The sequence below is a fragment of the Rhinopithecus roxellana genome, chromosome 10, assembly GCF_007565055.1.
Source record: "Rhinopithecus roxellana isolate Shanxi Qingling chromosome 10, ASM756505v1, whole genome shotgun sequence".
Classification (NCBI taxonomy): domain Eukaryota; kingdom Metazoa; phylum Chordata; class Mammalia; order Primates; family Cercopithecidae; genus Rhinopithecus; species Rhinopithecus roxellana.
In genome coordinates, this window is record NC_044558.1 from 134,055,669 (window position 1) to 134,068,397 (window position 12,729).

A 12,729-nucleotide genomic window follows, 5' to 3' on the forward strand; every position below is an offset into this window, starting at 1 on the left:
CTAATGTGAAGGTAAATGCAGAGAAGAAAAAGGTGCATTTTACAAGCTTAAAATGTTCCTTAAAATGTTTAATAATAATAATTTACATTTAAAAATTCAAGGCTTTAAGCTAAATTAATTTTAAGATTTCTAAGTGGCAGGAGGGACTCCTTGAAGCATTATGGAAATTTCCTCCATTCCCAAATTTAAGGTATATACTAATGAAAATGCCCAGAAACCAATAAAAATCTACCATGTAACTATTTGGTAGCCATAGGTGGAAGCTCCCTTAATCCATATGGGCCACTAGAGAACCATTTGGTCACAGAGTGGTGATTTAATCAAAGGGCTCTTTAAGCTGCTACTTCTCCAATGTATCATACTTGCTTCCTAGTAACTTACTCATTACATAAATATCACTCAATGTCAAACATAAAAATGAAAAAGGCAAATAAATAGATGAAGTACCTTCATCTATTCATTTGCTGAAATTTATAACTTACTCTAAATAATAAGTTTCCACATGTAAAAAAAATATCACTGTTGGGTAGTTTGTATTACTTAGTTTGATTCTCTTCAAACTCTTCTACAAATAGTAGCAGAGAACACCCATTCTATATTTCAGAAACACAGCAATAAAGGCACCAGAAAAGCACAGTTCAATCTGTCTTTCTTATATCATTGGAAACTCAAAAATATAAAATTGTGTCACTTTCATTCCAAACAATTGATAACATTTCATAGGATTTTACCCATTATTTAAAATACACAAATTTGTTATAGGTCAAAAAGAAAAATATTAGGAAAATCATAAAACCAACTTAAGATATGTTGCTTCACTAGATTAAAGCAAAATATATTTGCACTTGAGTAGTCATAATTAAATTAAATAACTTCTCAAACCTATGTTGTTGGGGGTTTTTTCACTCTAATAGAAAATATGTATTTGAACATAGTGTTTATGTGAAGCTGATAAAAGGCAAACTGAGAACATACCTCTGTCATTACCATATCCTGGCATTTCTTCACATATTTACCATCTGCTTTCACAATTGTTTGCAAAAACCTCAGGTACTCCACGTGGCGGCCATGTGTCTCAATGCAGTGCACAAAGTGCTGTACAACTCTCTCGCTAATTTCGTTGCACAGATGGTAATTGTTCATGAAGATGTGCCGCATGGTTTCTGCTTCAAGGAGCTAAACACAGAGGAACGTGCCCTTGTAATTCTGACAAGATCAATTTTCTATTCTACAGTACTTAGACTAATTGCCCTGTTTGTGATCAGTTTTATATTTTATATGAAGCCACAGTGAATTTTCTGTGCAAGTCTTTCAAAAAATGCAATGAGATCATTAACCATTAAAAGAAAACTGAGTTCACAGAGGAATTTAGTTGGAGAAAGGAGCTTATTATCATAAAGTGCAACATAATGGCAACAGTATTCTCAAGATTAATTATGAATTCAAAGTTAGGTCTTCCATAAAATCTGTTCAAACACATTTTACAGACAAGGGCAAACTCCACCTCTGAGTCTTCCATATTTACCTTACTCAGAGTATTGTGAGTTAGTTCTTTGTTCTACCATATCTTTTCCCTAACATTTAACTATATACATATAAAAGACGTTGTCATTTGCATGTAAAACTTGTGCAATTTTTCAAGTTTCTTTAAAAGTTTCCTTAATGGAAAAAAAAAAAAAAAAAAGATACTCACTTTTGGAGAGATAATTTCCACAAGGAAAAAAAAATGCAGCAATGAAGTGTAACAAAATTCTCTTCAAGAATGTTACTAAGACAAGTTTGATGCACACTTTACTAGAAATATTAGAAGCCACTAAAATACTTACACCTGGAGTTAAAAACAAATTCAGATGTTTATGAAGAAGAACTTGATTCTGTGGATTTCCTCGACAGAAATTCTGCAGAAACGTATGGGCTAGATTCATTACTTTGTTCATCTTTTCATCGTTCTGTAAGTTAAAGAATAGCACATGATAGAAACAAACATAGAAGACTGCAAATGTTATGCAAAAATCTGTCCTTTCACCCACATACCATTTTTCTCTCTGCCCATCTTTGCCCTCCTTTCTCTGTGTCCTTTATGTTTCACACCTCTCCCAGTTTCCCCTCCTGTCCCTCTTCTCTGTTCTCTAAATCTTTCTCACCTTCTGTGTTATTCCTCCTGATTCTATTCTGCTCTGCTCTTCCAATGCCCCCTTCGTTTCACAGCCCTTCTTTCTCCCCATCTTTCCAATTGTTCACCACGTTTCCCCATCTCTGTACATAGCCACCTTTTCCTCCTCTGCTTCATCCCCACACTCCCTCTGTCCTCCTTTCCTCTCTGTCCCTATCTTTCTCTGTTTCTCCTCCCTTCTCTGCTGTACTCCCCAGTACCCATAATTCTTCCCTTCCTTTAAATGTCTCATTTTGCAGTATGTCTATATATCTCCATCATTCTGCTTCTTTTCTTCTTTGTCTCTCTTTCCCCACTCTATTTCTCTCTCTTTCTCATACATCTTCCTTCCTACTCTTTCTCCCATGTCTATTCCATCTCCTCTCTTCTCCTCTTGTCCCATCTATTATTTCTTCTGCTCCCATCCCCTTTTCTCCTGCTCTGCTCTCACTCCGTTTCCTCTCCATTCAAACTTCCTCTCTTCCTCCACTCTGTCAGTCATCTCTGTATATGTATTTATTACACACTCATCTCAGTTCTTCCTCTCTCCAATCTCTCTGTCCCTTCCTCTTGCTATTTACCTTGTCTCTTATTTCCAACTATTTCTTTTTCTTTTCCTCTCTGCTTTCTCTTCTATTTTCTCCTCCTTTTTGTCCCCCTGTTTCTTAACACTCTTAATAATGAATATCCTTATTCGTTGCCATTTTCCAAAGTCCTATACTAAGCTACTATTATTTGGTTATAAGAATCTTAACAAGAAACTTAAGTCTTAAAATTCACAGAGAAACAAATTTGTCTTCTTAAAAGTGGTCTTGTGACAATATCAGTGAAACTACCTAAAATTTCCCTGTGTAGTTGACTGTACCATTTGTCACATGGTCATTGTTAGAAATTCAGATGGACTCATGTTTTGAGTGGAATTTTATGTTAATATTAAATAAATTTCTATATGCACCCACACATATGCATACTCCCCAGCTTTGCCTATTTAGAGAGGCTATGGAGGCAACACCCCAAAGCAATAAGCCCACTCAGTTCTCAGAACTTTGCTCCTAAATACCATTCCCCACCAAACAGAAATGGGGCTTCTTAAAGAAATGGCTGATTCTAGAGTTGAAGCAAGAAAAACACAAGATGAGCCTGGAACATTTTATTGTGCCAGAAAGCAAGGAAGTACTCAAAGAATGGTGGGGGTATGTTAGAAGACAGATAATCTAGCTCAAAGGAACTCCACTGGCCAAATCTGAGACACTCTGGAAATCAAAATAAATAACGATAGAACCCTTTATAACCTATGGAATAAAATGAACATATACAAACCCATACTGATAAAAATAAACACAGTAAATGAATAAGTTGAAAGTTTCATGAAGAATGGGATATTAGTTTCACAGAACTGCTCTACAAAATACTGATTAATTACAAAGGAATTACAAAGGGAAAATCAGAGAAGCCTGGCAGACACAACCTCAATCAATTGATCAAAGTGAACATCATCAGTCATGGGACAAATCAAAATTGTGCACCAACTAATAGGAAGCAATGAGATGAACTTAGCATTACTCCTGTTATGTTCCTGCCAAATATGCGTAATTGTGTTAATCAGGAGGAAACATCAGATGATCCACATTAAGGGACATCCTTCAAAATAACTGGCTATTTTTAAGAGTGTCAATGTTATGGGAGTTCCCATAACATTTAAATAAACATGACAACCGAACAGTGCATGATTCTGACGTTGATCTTTTTTTCAAGCCGAAAACAATTGGGACAAAGGGAGAAACCTGAGTAGTGTGTCGGGACTAGGTGGTGGTAAACCACCACGCTCTCTCCTGATTTGGAAGGCTCTAGTGTGGTGATGTGGTAGTGTACCCTTGTTTGTCGGAAACATACACAAAAGGGCTCAGGGGTGATGGGGCACCTGGTGGGTGATTTATTCTAAAATAATTAAGAAAGAAAAAATTTCTTGGAACTTTGCGAAACATTTTAAACTGTATCAAAATAACAAGCTAAAGAACAAAAAATAACCAGGACTAACCTTTTCGTAGGGTATCTGGAGAAGATCCAACACCACTGAATGTGCCCCCATATTTTTCAGTAATCGTTGATGTTGAATCCGACACTTTTTATTCTGTACACAGAGTTTACTTAGCCTAATCAAAATCTTTAAAAAGAAGAGGGAAAGCATCAAATATAACAAATAACAATATTAAGTATAATTTATAAGCAAAACTTATTTGGCATGCAAATATAAACCTATATAAGAATATTTTGCATCTGCTGACCTCCTTTACAATCCGGTAGTTATTGCTCTTGTTGCTGTCAATCTGAGGTTTCTTTGTTCCATCCTGTACTGGACTTAAAATGTTCGATTCCTAAAAGGAACACAAATATGTACTTTTACGCCATTTGTAGCTTTGTGGTAAATTTATTTCTTTTGTATTAAATAATAAATATATTTTGTAATTATTTTGTAATAAATCTATTATTCAACTTAAATGGTTCTTTTGTACTTTTTTATTGCATAAAATGTTCCTTGGCTTGACTGAGCCATGCAAATTACCGCTACCCAGTGAGAACACAATGACAAGTTAACTGGAATGACCTAGAATTATGAGTTAAACTGTAAAGTTTTCATACATATTATTAGTGCATATCCATAAGAGACATATATACCTCAGACATGCTGTGGCTTTATATTGCCTATATGAGAAGAAACAGTGAAAATACAGGGCATAAAAGATATAATTTAATCACTAGGAATGAACTGCAAGAAAAAAAGAGTGATGGAGCAGATGATCGTAGCCGAGCACATCATAGAGAAGGGAGCAAGGAACAACTTAACGCAACAATGCTCTGACAGGTCACCACGGCATCCTAAAGAGTCACGACTCAGGGCCAACATACAGAACCATGAAAATGAAGAAAGAAAAACAAAAAGCAAATTAAAATAAAATGCTTAAATTATCAAATTAATGAAGCTTATTAAGGAAACCTGAAACACCAAAAATACTTAATTATAATAACTATTATCTGTAGCATCGCAAATATGGAAGTGGACATATTTGAAACATCAGCTACTGGCATCACCTTATGAAAATCAAACACCAGTGACAATTCCATTCCGAACATTTATGAAGATGTCATGCACACCTGGTACTAGACTACGGTGAATGGATCTAAAAGAGATGCATAGAAGATATGGTCCTTCTCACAAGAAAATTACAGTCTACCTAAGAAAACAGGGAGAAATATATCAATAAAGATTGGAACTGGGCAGAATTCACTATTCAGAGAGAGATAGAAAGAGAACAGCTGCAGCTTTAGACAAGTGCTACGAAGGGGGTCAAGTGTACAGCAAGGTCTAGAAGGATGAAAACTGTCTAGTTAGGCATAAAGGATGTCTAGCTGAGCAGGGAAAAGCCTTGCCAGGTGAAGAAGAAGTCACCTTAGCCAAAGGTACTGCAGCAAGAACAAGCACACTAGTTATATGGAAAATGGCAAGAACTGACATGGTCCATTGCAAAGACTGAGCAATCAGAGTGGGGTCTGATGGCCTCCCTCATTTACAATCCATAGAAAATTGCACTTGGGAGGAATGTCAAGTTCAACATGGGTCCAAAACTCCTGACCATAATGATGGTGTTAGGCACTTGCCGTGAAAGGGGACCCTAGTTTAAGCTCAGGAGAAAGTTACAAAGATACAGGAAGCCAATTGATACAATGTATTTGTCCCAAGTTGCTTCTCCTACTGTGCTCCAGGACAAATCACAAAATTAATAAACATCAAGAAAGAAAAAAACTACTTTCCTTGTTAATCAGACAGTTCTGATGAAAGGCTTCAAGCAGCAGAGTGACTTAATCCATGTTGAGACAGCACACTCCTCACTCAGCTTTATATTTTTCTTTTGCTTCTTTTCTGGCAAATATTGTCCTGAGGTTCCCAGTCTCAACTTCACTTTAACAAATGACCTCCTCCTCCCATTTTACTGAGCAGACAAAAATTCCTCTACATGGACACTTTCTCTTTTCCACTCAAAAATTTCCAGTGATATCCACAAACCTATCTATCTTCCCTACTGTGTCTCAGAGAACAAAATTTTTGATGCATAAAATCAAAAATTCCATCTCCTCTTCCTCGTCTCCCTGCTTCATCCCTGTTTCTAGTACAACAGCAAGTTGTACCCTTTAATGACTCTTTCTCATCTCTTAGCTTCTACCTTGCTGACCACTTGTCACTCATACTCACTAGAATTGGAACTGCAAAAAGTAAAAGATCCAAACACTGAAAGCCTTCAAAACATGACTAAGTTAGACTCCCGAGGTATATCGCCTAGCTATCATAATGAATATTTAGACAGAAATGAAAGCAGTCCAACCACCACTCCAGGGAAATAAAAGAGAGAAAAGAATGCAGGATATTACCTGCGAGACATTAACCATGAAGTGAATCTTGAAAATTATAGGACAGGCTGGGTGCAGTGGCTCACACCTGTAATCCCAGCACTTTGGGAGGCCAAGGCAGGTGGATCACAAGGTCAGGAGTTCGAGACCAGCCTGGCCAACATAGTGAAATCCCATCTCTACTAAAAATACAAAAATTAGCTGGGTGTGGTGATGTGTGGTGCCTGTAATCCCAGCTACTCAGGAGGCTGAGGCAGGAGAAACGCTTGAATCTGAGGGGCAGAGGTGGCAGTGAGCCGAGATCACACCACTGCACTGCAGCCTGGGCAACAGAGCAAGACTCTGTCTCAAAAAAAAAAAAAAAGAAAATTATAGGAGAAAGTGTTAAACTATATATGAAAGTAAAACCAGTGTAGAAGAGAAAACACAACCCAGTGGCTAAGATGAATGAAAACTATTTAGATGAAAAGAGGCTAGAGGTCAGAGTATGAAACAAATAGATTTTCCATTTGATAGCAAAAATAATTTATTGATGAGAAGTAGAAACTGCAAAAGCTAGAAATATAATTACATTTCCTTTTTCTGATCACAAAGGTGAAGGCTGGATTTTTAAAAGCCCATTTCATTTTTTTCTGTAAGAGAAGAAATACTAAAACATACACACAAACACACATACACTTGTACCACAAACCAGGATTAAGATACTACCAGCTCTAAAGATTGACAAAGCTCCTTAGTTAGAAAAGAGATATTTTTGATGTCAACTTTAAAGAAAACTGTTACAAAGGCAGGCGAAGCTTTGGTAGATATCCTTAAGCCTGTTTTTCAAGCAATAATCTGAAGAAAAAGCAAGTGTCTTGTTTTAACAAAAGTAATCTTAGGTAAAATGTACTACATGACAAAAAGTTATGCTCTTTAGTTCAGCCCAGGTGAAGATATATACAATGCTAAACTCTGTATGTGTGCGAATTATGAAAAATAGTGATTCTGATTTAAAATTGCTAGCAGTCAACAAAAGGCAGCAACATTGGAAAATTCAATAAACAATCCCTTTTAATTTCAGAAAATAATTCAATTTAATTAAATTGAACAAAAACCCATGGAACATCTGGATGATTCCAAAGCAGTGATGAAGGTAATTTAAGAAATATGTAAACCATATAACTATAATTAGGTTTTGTTTTCTAATTCTGATGCCAAAATGGTCTAAATAAAGGTGCTGCAAAAGTTTTCCTTCTGAAAGAGCTGAAATTGGCTGTATTCTTTATGTCTTATACAATGCTTTACATTCTATAAACTTTAGCCCTACATCACTGGTCTAATCTACAAAACCTTGAATTTATTCTAATGACAAAATATTAGAAAAGTGCAAAATGTAGAAGTATGACTTATGCAGAATCCCAGAGCTGAATGGGTCCAGAAAAAAGAAAAAAGTGTGACACTTAGAACAGTGTCAGGCTCGTAGCACATCTCCAAATGATCCTTTTGACAATAGTGATGAAAACTAAATACGGTGCTCCAAACGTCCTTGCACTTTATTGTAACTGCTTCCTATCATCTGGAGAACTTAAATGTAATCCCCCTAACAGAACATGGGAAACAGCTTAGTTCAGTGATTTTAGAGGTAGTTAGATTTTTAATTGCATAGTATATACCATAACATAAAACAGTAGGTTCAAAAACAAGAGAGCAAGAAGAGTCTAGAAATTGGGTGGGCATCAGGGTTCTAGGCAGAGACACAAAGACTGAATATTGGTTCTAAAGATAGTTTCTTTTTTTTTTTTTTTGTTTTCATCAGGTAAGGAAACTTTTATATCAATAGCAAAAAATGATATAAGAAAGTAATATTATGTGAACTATATGGTAAACTAAATTTTAGCACTGGCTAGGTATGATAACTCATGTCTATAACCCCCATACTTTGGGAGGCCAAGGTGGGAGGACTGCTTGAGGCCAAGAGTTTGAGGTTAGCCTGGGCCACATAGAAAGACTCTGTCTCTATAAAAAATAAAAAATAAAAAAACATTTACTAGTTGGGCATGGTGGGCTCACCTATAGCCCTCGCTATACAGGAAACTGAGGCAGGAGGACCATTTGGGCCAAGAGTTTGAGGCTGTAGTGAGCTATGATTGTGCTAATCACTCCAGCCTGGGCAACAGAGTGAGACCCATCTCAATAAATAAGTAAATACTGGCACTAATTAATGGGAATCCAGCTCCTTAATTTTAACCAAGGGCAATCATGCTTTTAAAAATAGAATTTTCCAAATCCTACAATGTAGAGCTGCCTACATCTGCAGCTGCATGATTAAAATAGCTTGGTGCATGCCTTCTATTTATCCCTATCCCACTGAAGTTTAAGGAGGTCCATCCTCAGTGAAGTTGCCAAGTCAGCAAGACTGCAAGGCCTTCTGCTCACCATCTGTACTGGTAGCCTTCTCTGGTGTAACCACTCTTTAAACTAGTCCGTGACACCATAAACCACCCACCCTCCCCTCAACTTCAGGTGCCAAATGCTTTCCTTCTTCTATCCTCATCTCCCTTCAAAACATACAAAAAAATTTTTTTTAATAATCAGTCTTTTATATTTGATTCACCAGATTATAGACCATAATGTAGTTGAAGCTGTTCAGAATAAATACTGCCTCTTTCTGATAACTGAATGATAACCCTCTATGGGATAAGGAGGTATTTTTTTCTCCCTCCCATCTAATGATAACATCATGTACTAGTCATTTAGGAAGATATCACCCTAGATCTACTTCTATGACCGTGCCTGGAAAGCTACTTTGGACCATCTTGGTATCATGGTTGTCAGTTTCTGCTTCCCTGGGAAGCACCTAAGGCTGCTTGAAGGCTTGATTCAAAATTCACAATGGACAGAAGAGGCTGTGACCAGCATTACTTGCAGATAACTTCCTTCCAGATGTTTCCTCAAGTCAGGGGCAAAGCTCTACCCTTCTAGAGAATACATACATATTCATAACTTTACCCCAAACCTTTTTTCCTTTCGCTCCATAATAAGACAAAATAACGGCATTTTTCTGACTCATTTGATGTCATTTTAGTCAGTATTTGATAATGTTTAAGCTGATGTTCTAGAACACAACCCAAATCTCCTTTACAATCTGCATCTCTGATAAATAAGCTAACAAAAAAAGTTCGTGCCACTGGGGAACTTTGCTTAGATAGGTATTGGGAAAAACTGGAAACGTTTAATGTAACTAGTAACTGCTTTCATAAGAACACATCAGGAACCTAGTGAGGAGCACCTCTCACCGGCCCCTCCACCATCTGGGAAGTGAGGAGCGCCTCTGCCCGGCCGCCCCACAGTCTGTGAAATGAGGAGCCCTTCTGCCTGGCCGCCCCACAGTCTGTGAAATGAGGAGCCCTTCTGCCTGGCCGCCCCACTGTCTGTGAAGTGAGGTGCGCCTCTGCCTGGCCGCCCCACAGTCTGTGAAATGAGGAGCCCTTCTGCCTGGCCGCCCCACTGTCTGTGAAGTGAGGTGCGCCTCTGCCTGGCCGCCCCACAGTCTGTGAAATGAGGAGCCCTTCTGCCTGGCCGCCCCACTGTCTGTGAAGTGAGGAGCCCTTCTGCCTGGCCGCCCCACAGTCTGTGAAATGAGGAGCCCTTCTGCCTGGCCGCCCCACTGTCTGTGAAGTGAGGAGCCCTTCTGCCTGGCCGCCCCACAGTCTGTGAAGTGAGGAGCCCTTCTGCCTGGCCGCCCCACAGTCTGTGAAGTGAGGAGCCCCTCTGCCTGGCCGCCCCACTGTCTGTGAAGTGAGGAGCCCTTCTGCCTGGCCGCCCCACAGTCTGTGAAGTGAGGAGCCCCTCTGCCTGGCCGCCCCACTGTCTGTGAAGTGAGGAGCCCCTCTGCCCTGCCGCTGTGCAACCCTCCAAGTGTGAAGTGGTAGCCTTGTATGTGATCTTTCCGCGCTCCCCAAGTTTGCATTTTTGACATTAAAGTTTACTTTGAAATTAAAAAAAAAAAAAAAAAAAAAAAAAGAGCACAGCAGGAACCTATTATCATACAGCAGTATGTCCCAGAATTTTTCTGATGTAACTCCAGGGATGGCTAAAAACTCACCAGTATTATATAAAATGTAGAAAGCGTGGGCAACCTTTTGATCAACAGAATGGCATACAAAGCACTGTACAGGAAGTGAAAACAGCAACATAATAGAACCCTTAGAGACTGACTTTGATACTGATACATTGTATGAAGGAAGCTTCTCTAGTCACAATAGGGTTATAGCTCACCCAGTCGGACGTGGTTGTGAGAAGGGGGGTGTATATATGAAATGTGTGAGAGGGAGGAATCAGCACTGCCTTTTACACTCACTTGTTCCGCAAGAAATCGTTACAGAAATGTTGTTGCCTGATCTAAAAACAAATGTATGCTTTGATTTGAATGAATCAGCCACTATTATTTCCTCGTTAGCCACTTGCTGAAAAAAAGAAACCATATGAGAACATAGAATCTTCACTAACAACTTGTATTGAATTAAGAACAAGTGGAGGCCAGGTGCAGGGGCTCACACCTGTAATCCCAGCACTTTGGGAGGCTAAAGCAGGTGGCTTGCTTGAGCTCAAGAGTTCAAGATCAGCCTGGGCAATATGGTGAAACTCCATCCCTACAAAAAATACAAAAATTAGCCAGGCGTGGTGGTGCACACATATGGTCCCAGCTACTCAGGAAGCTAGGAGAGGATTGCTGGAGCCTAGGAAGTCGAGGCTGCAGTGAGCTGTGATCACACCAGTGCACTCCAGCCTGAATGACAGAGCAAGACCCCGTCTAAAAAAAAGAACAAATAGGAAAGTTAAAAAAGAAAGTAAGATAGTAACTTATTTATAGCATGAAGGGAAATAGTAAGCTTATGCCAAAACAGTATCAATTTAAATGTGGTTAGAAAACAAGAAGGGAAAAATTCTCATAAAAAAGATCTAATAACCAAGTAATTGAAATAACACATTCTGGAAGTATAATTGCTACATTTAAGAATTTATATGATAACCAAATAGGATGAGAATGTGTAAAACAAGCATTTTAGTATAAACCAAAAGTTATTTTTCACATGTCTGTCTTGTGAAGGGGCTTGTTAATTGAAACTCATCTGTCACCATCACCTTCAGTGGAATTAGCTCAGACATACGTATGGGAATATGTATAGTGATATAAACAAATAAATAAATTACACAATTAGGTTGGAGGCAAAAATAGAAACTGGAGACAAGAAAACAGATTCCATAAAAGGAAAATTCAGGAAAGCACTGTCCAAAACTAATGCATAAAAGCTCTTCATGAAATTACCATAGTGTCCCTGACTGATCAGGTCAAGCTGCAAGATTCTGTCTAGAACACATGGACTGCTCCTGTCCCAGGACATCGGGGTTAGACATTCTACCAGATTGTGTCAAAAGTCAGCTAATCAATTACAAGTTTAGCTGAAGAAACAAGTTTATGTAGAACTATTTTCCCACTGCAGAGAATCTCATACCAACACTTGGAAAAGGAGAAGTTTCTTAATATGTATCCTGCTAGGGGGATTTGCAACTTTGCTTGCTTCATCAAAGGAAAAAGATCGGAAGTGGCAGGCAAAGAATGGAATACAGTCTTTGCTTTTAAAAAGTAATGAGATGTGGAGGTAATAGAAAAACCAACAGATAGGGAAGGTGTGCTCAGGGAGAACGAGAGAAAAATCAATGGAGAAGAGGAAAGAGATGGGAGGGAGGGAAAGCAGGAATTAATTCACACTTAATAAAGTAATATAATTAATAAATAATAAGATACATCTGCAAACTGTAATTCAAACTCCTATGACGAACACCAATATTAAAAAAGTCAAGTAAAAAACTCATAATAATATTATATCATGCCCAGTGAAATATACACAATCAAGAGCTTTTCTGACAGGCCTTGTAAGTAGGTATGTTTAAAATAATCATAGAGATAGTGAGGAATAGCATCCCTCATGCCCAGTGGGCACCTCTGTGGTTACCATGTGTCATGCAATAGTGTTGAGGATGATGTCACAGCATCACTCAGCACGGATAAGGAAGGATAGCCTTTTCAGGGAAAGGACAGGCTACAAGTCAAGCAACAGCAAGAGAAGAGAAGGCACAGGTCCCCCCTCCTCCCATCTCCCCACACAGGAGTGCTGGGTGCCCTGCTG

The 12,729-nt window shown here is 38.5% G+C and overlaps 1 protein-coding gene across 1 annotated transcript in view; it reads right to left on the reverse strand.

Moving 5' to 3' along the window:
• ITPR2 (inositol 1,4,5-trisphosphate receptor type 2) overlaps positions 1-12,729 on the reverse strand; it is a 493,060-nt gene that overhangs the window by 271,632 nt on the left and 208,699 nt on the right. The window contains exons 27-30 of the mRNA XM_010379849.2: positions 4,438-4,527; positions 4,191-4,316; positions 1,827-1,949; positions 976-1,176 (exon numbers count right to left, since the gene is read on the reverse strand). Of these exons, the coding sequence (XP_010378151.1) occupies positions 976-1,176; positions 1,827-1,949; positions 4,191-4,316; positions 4,438-4,527 (540 nt within the window). The remainder of the gene's footprint in view (positions 1-975; positions 1,177-1,826; positions 1,950-4,190; positions 4,317-4,437; positions 4,528-12,729) is intronic.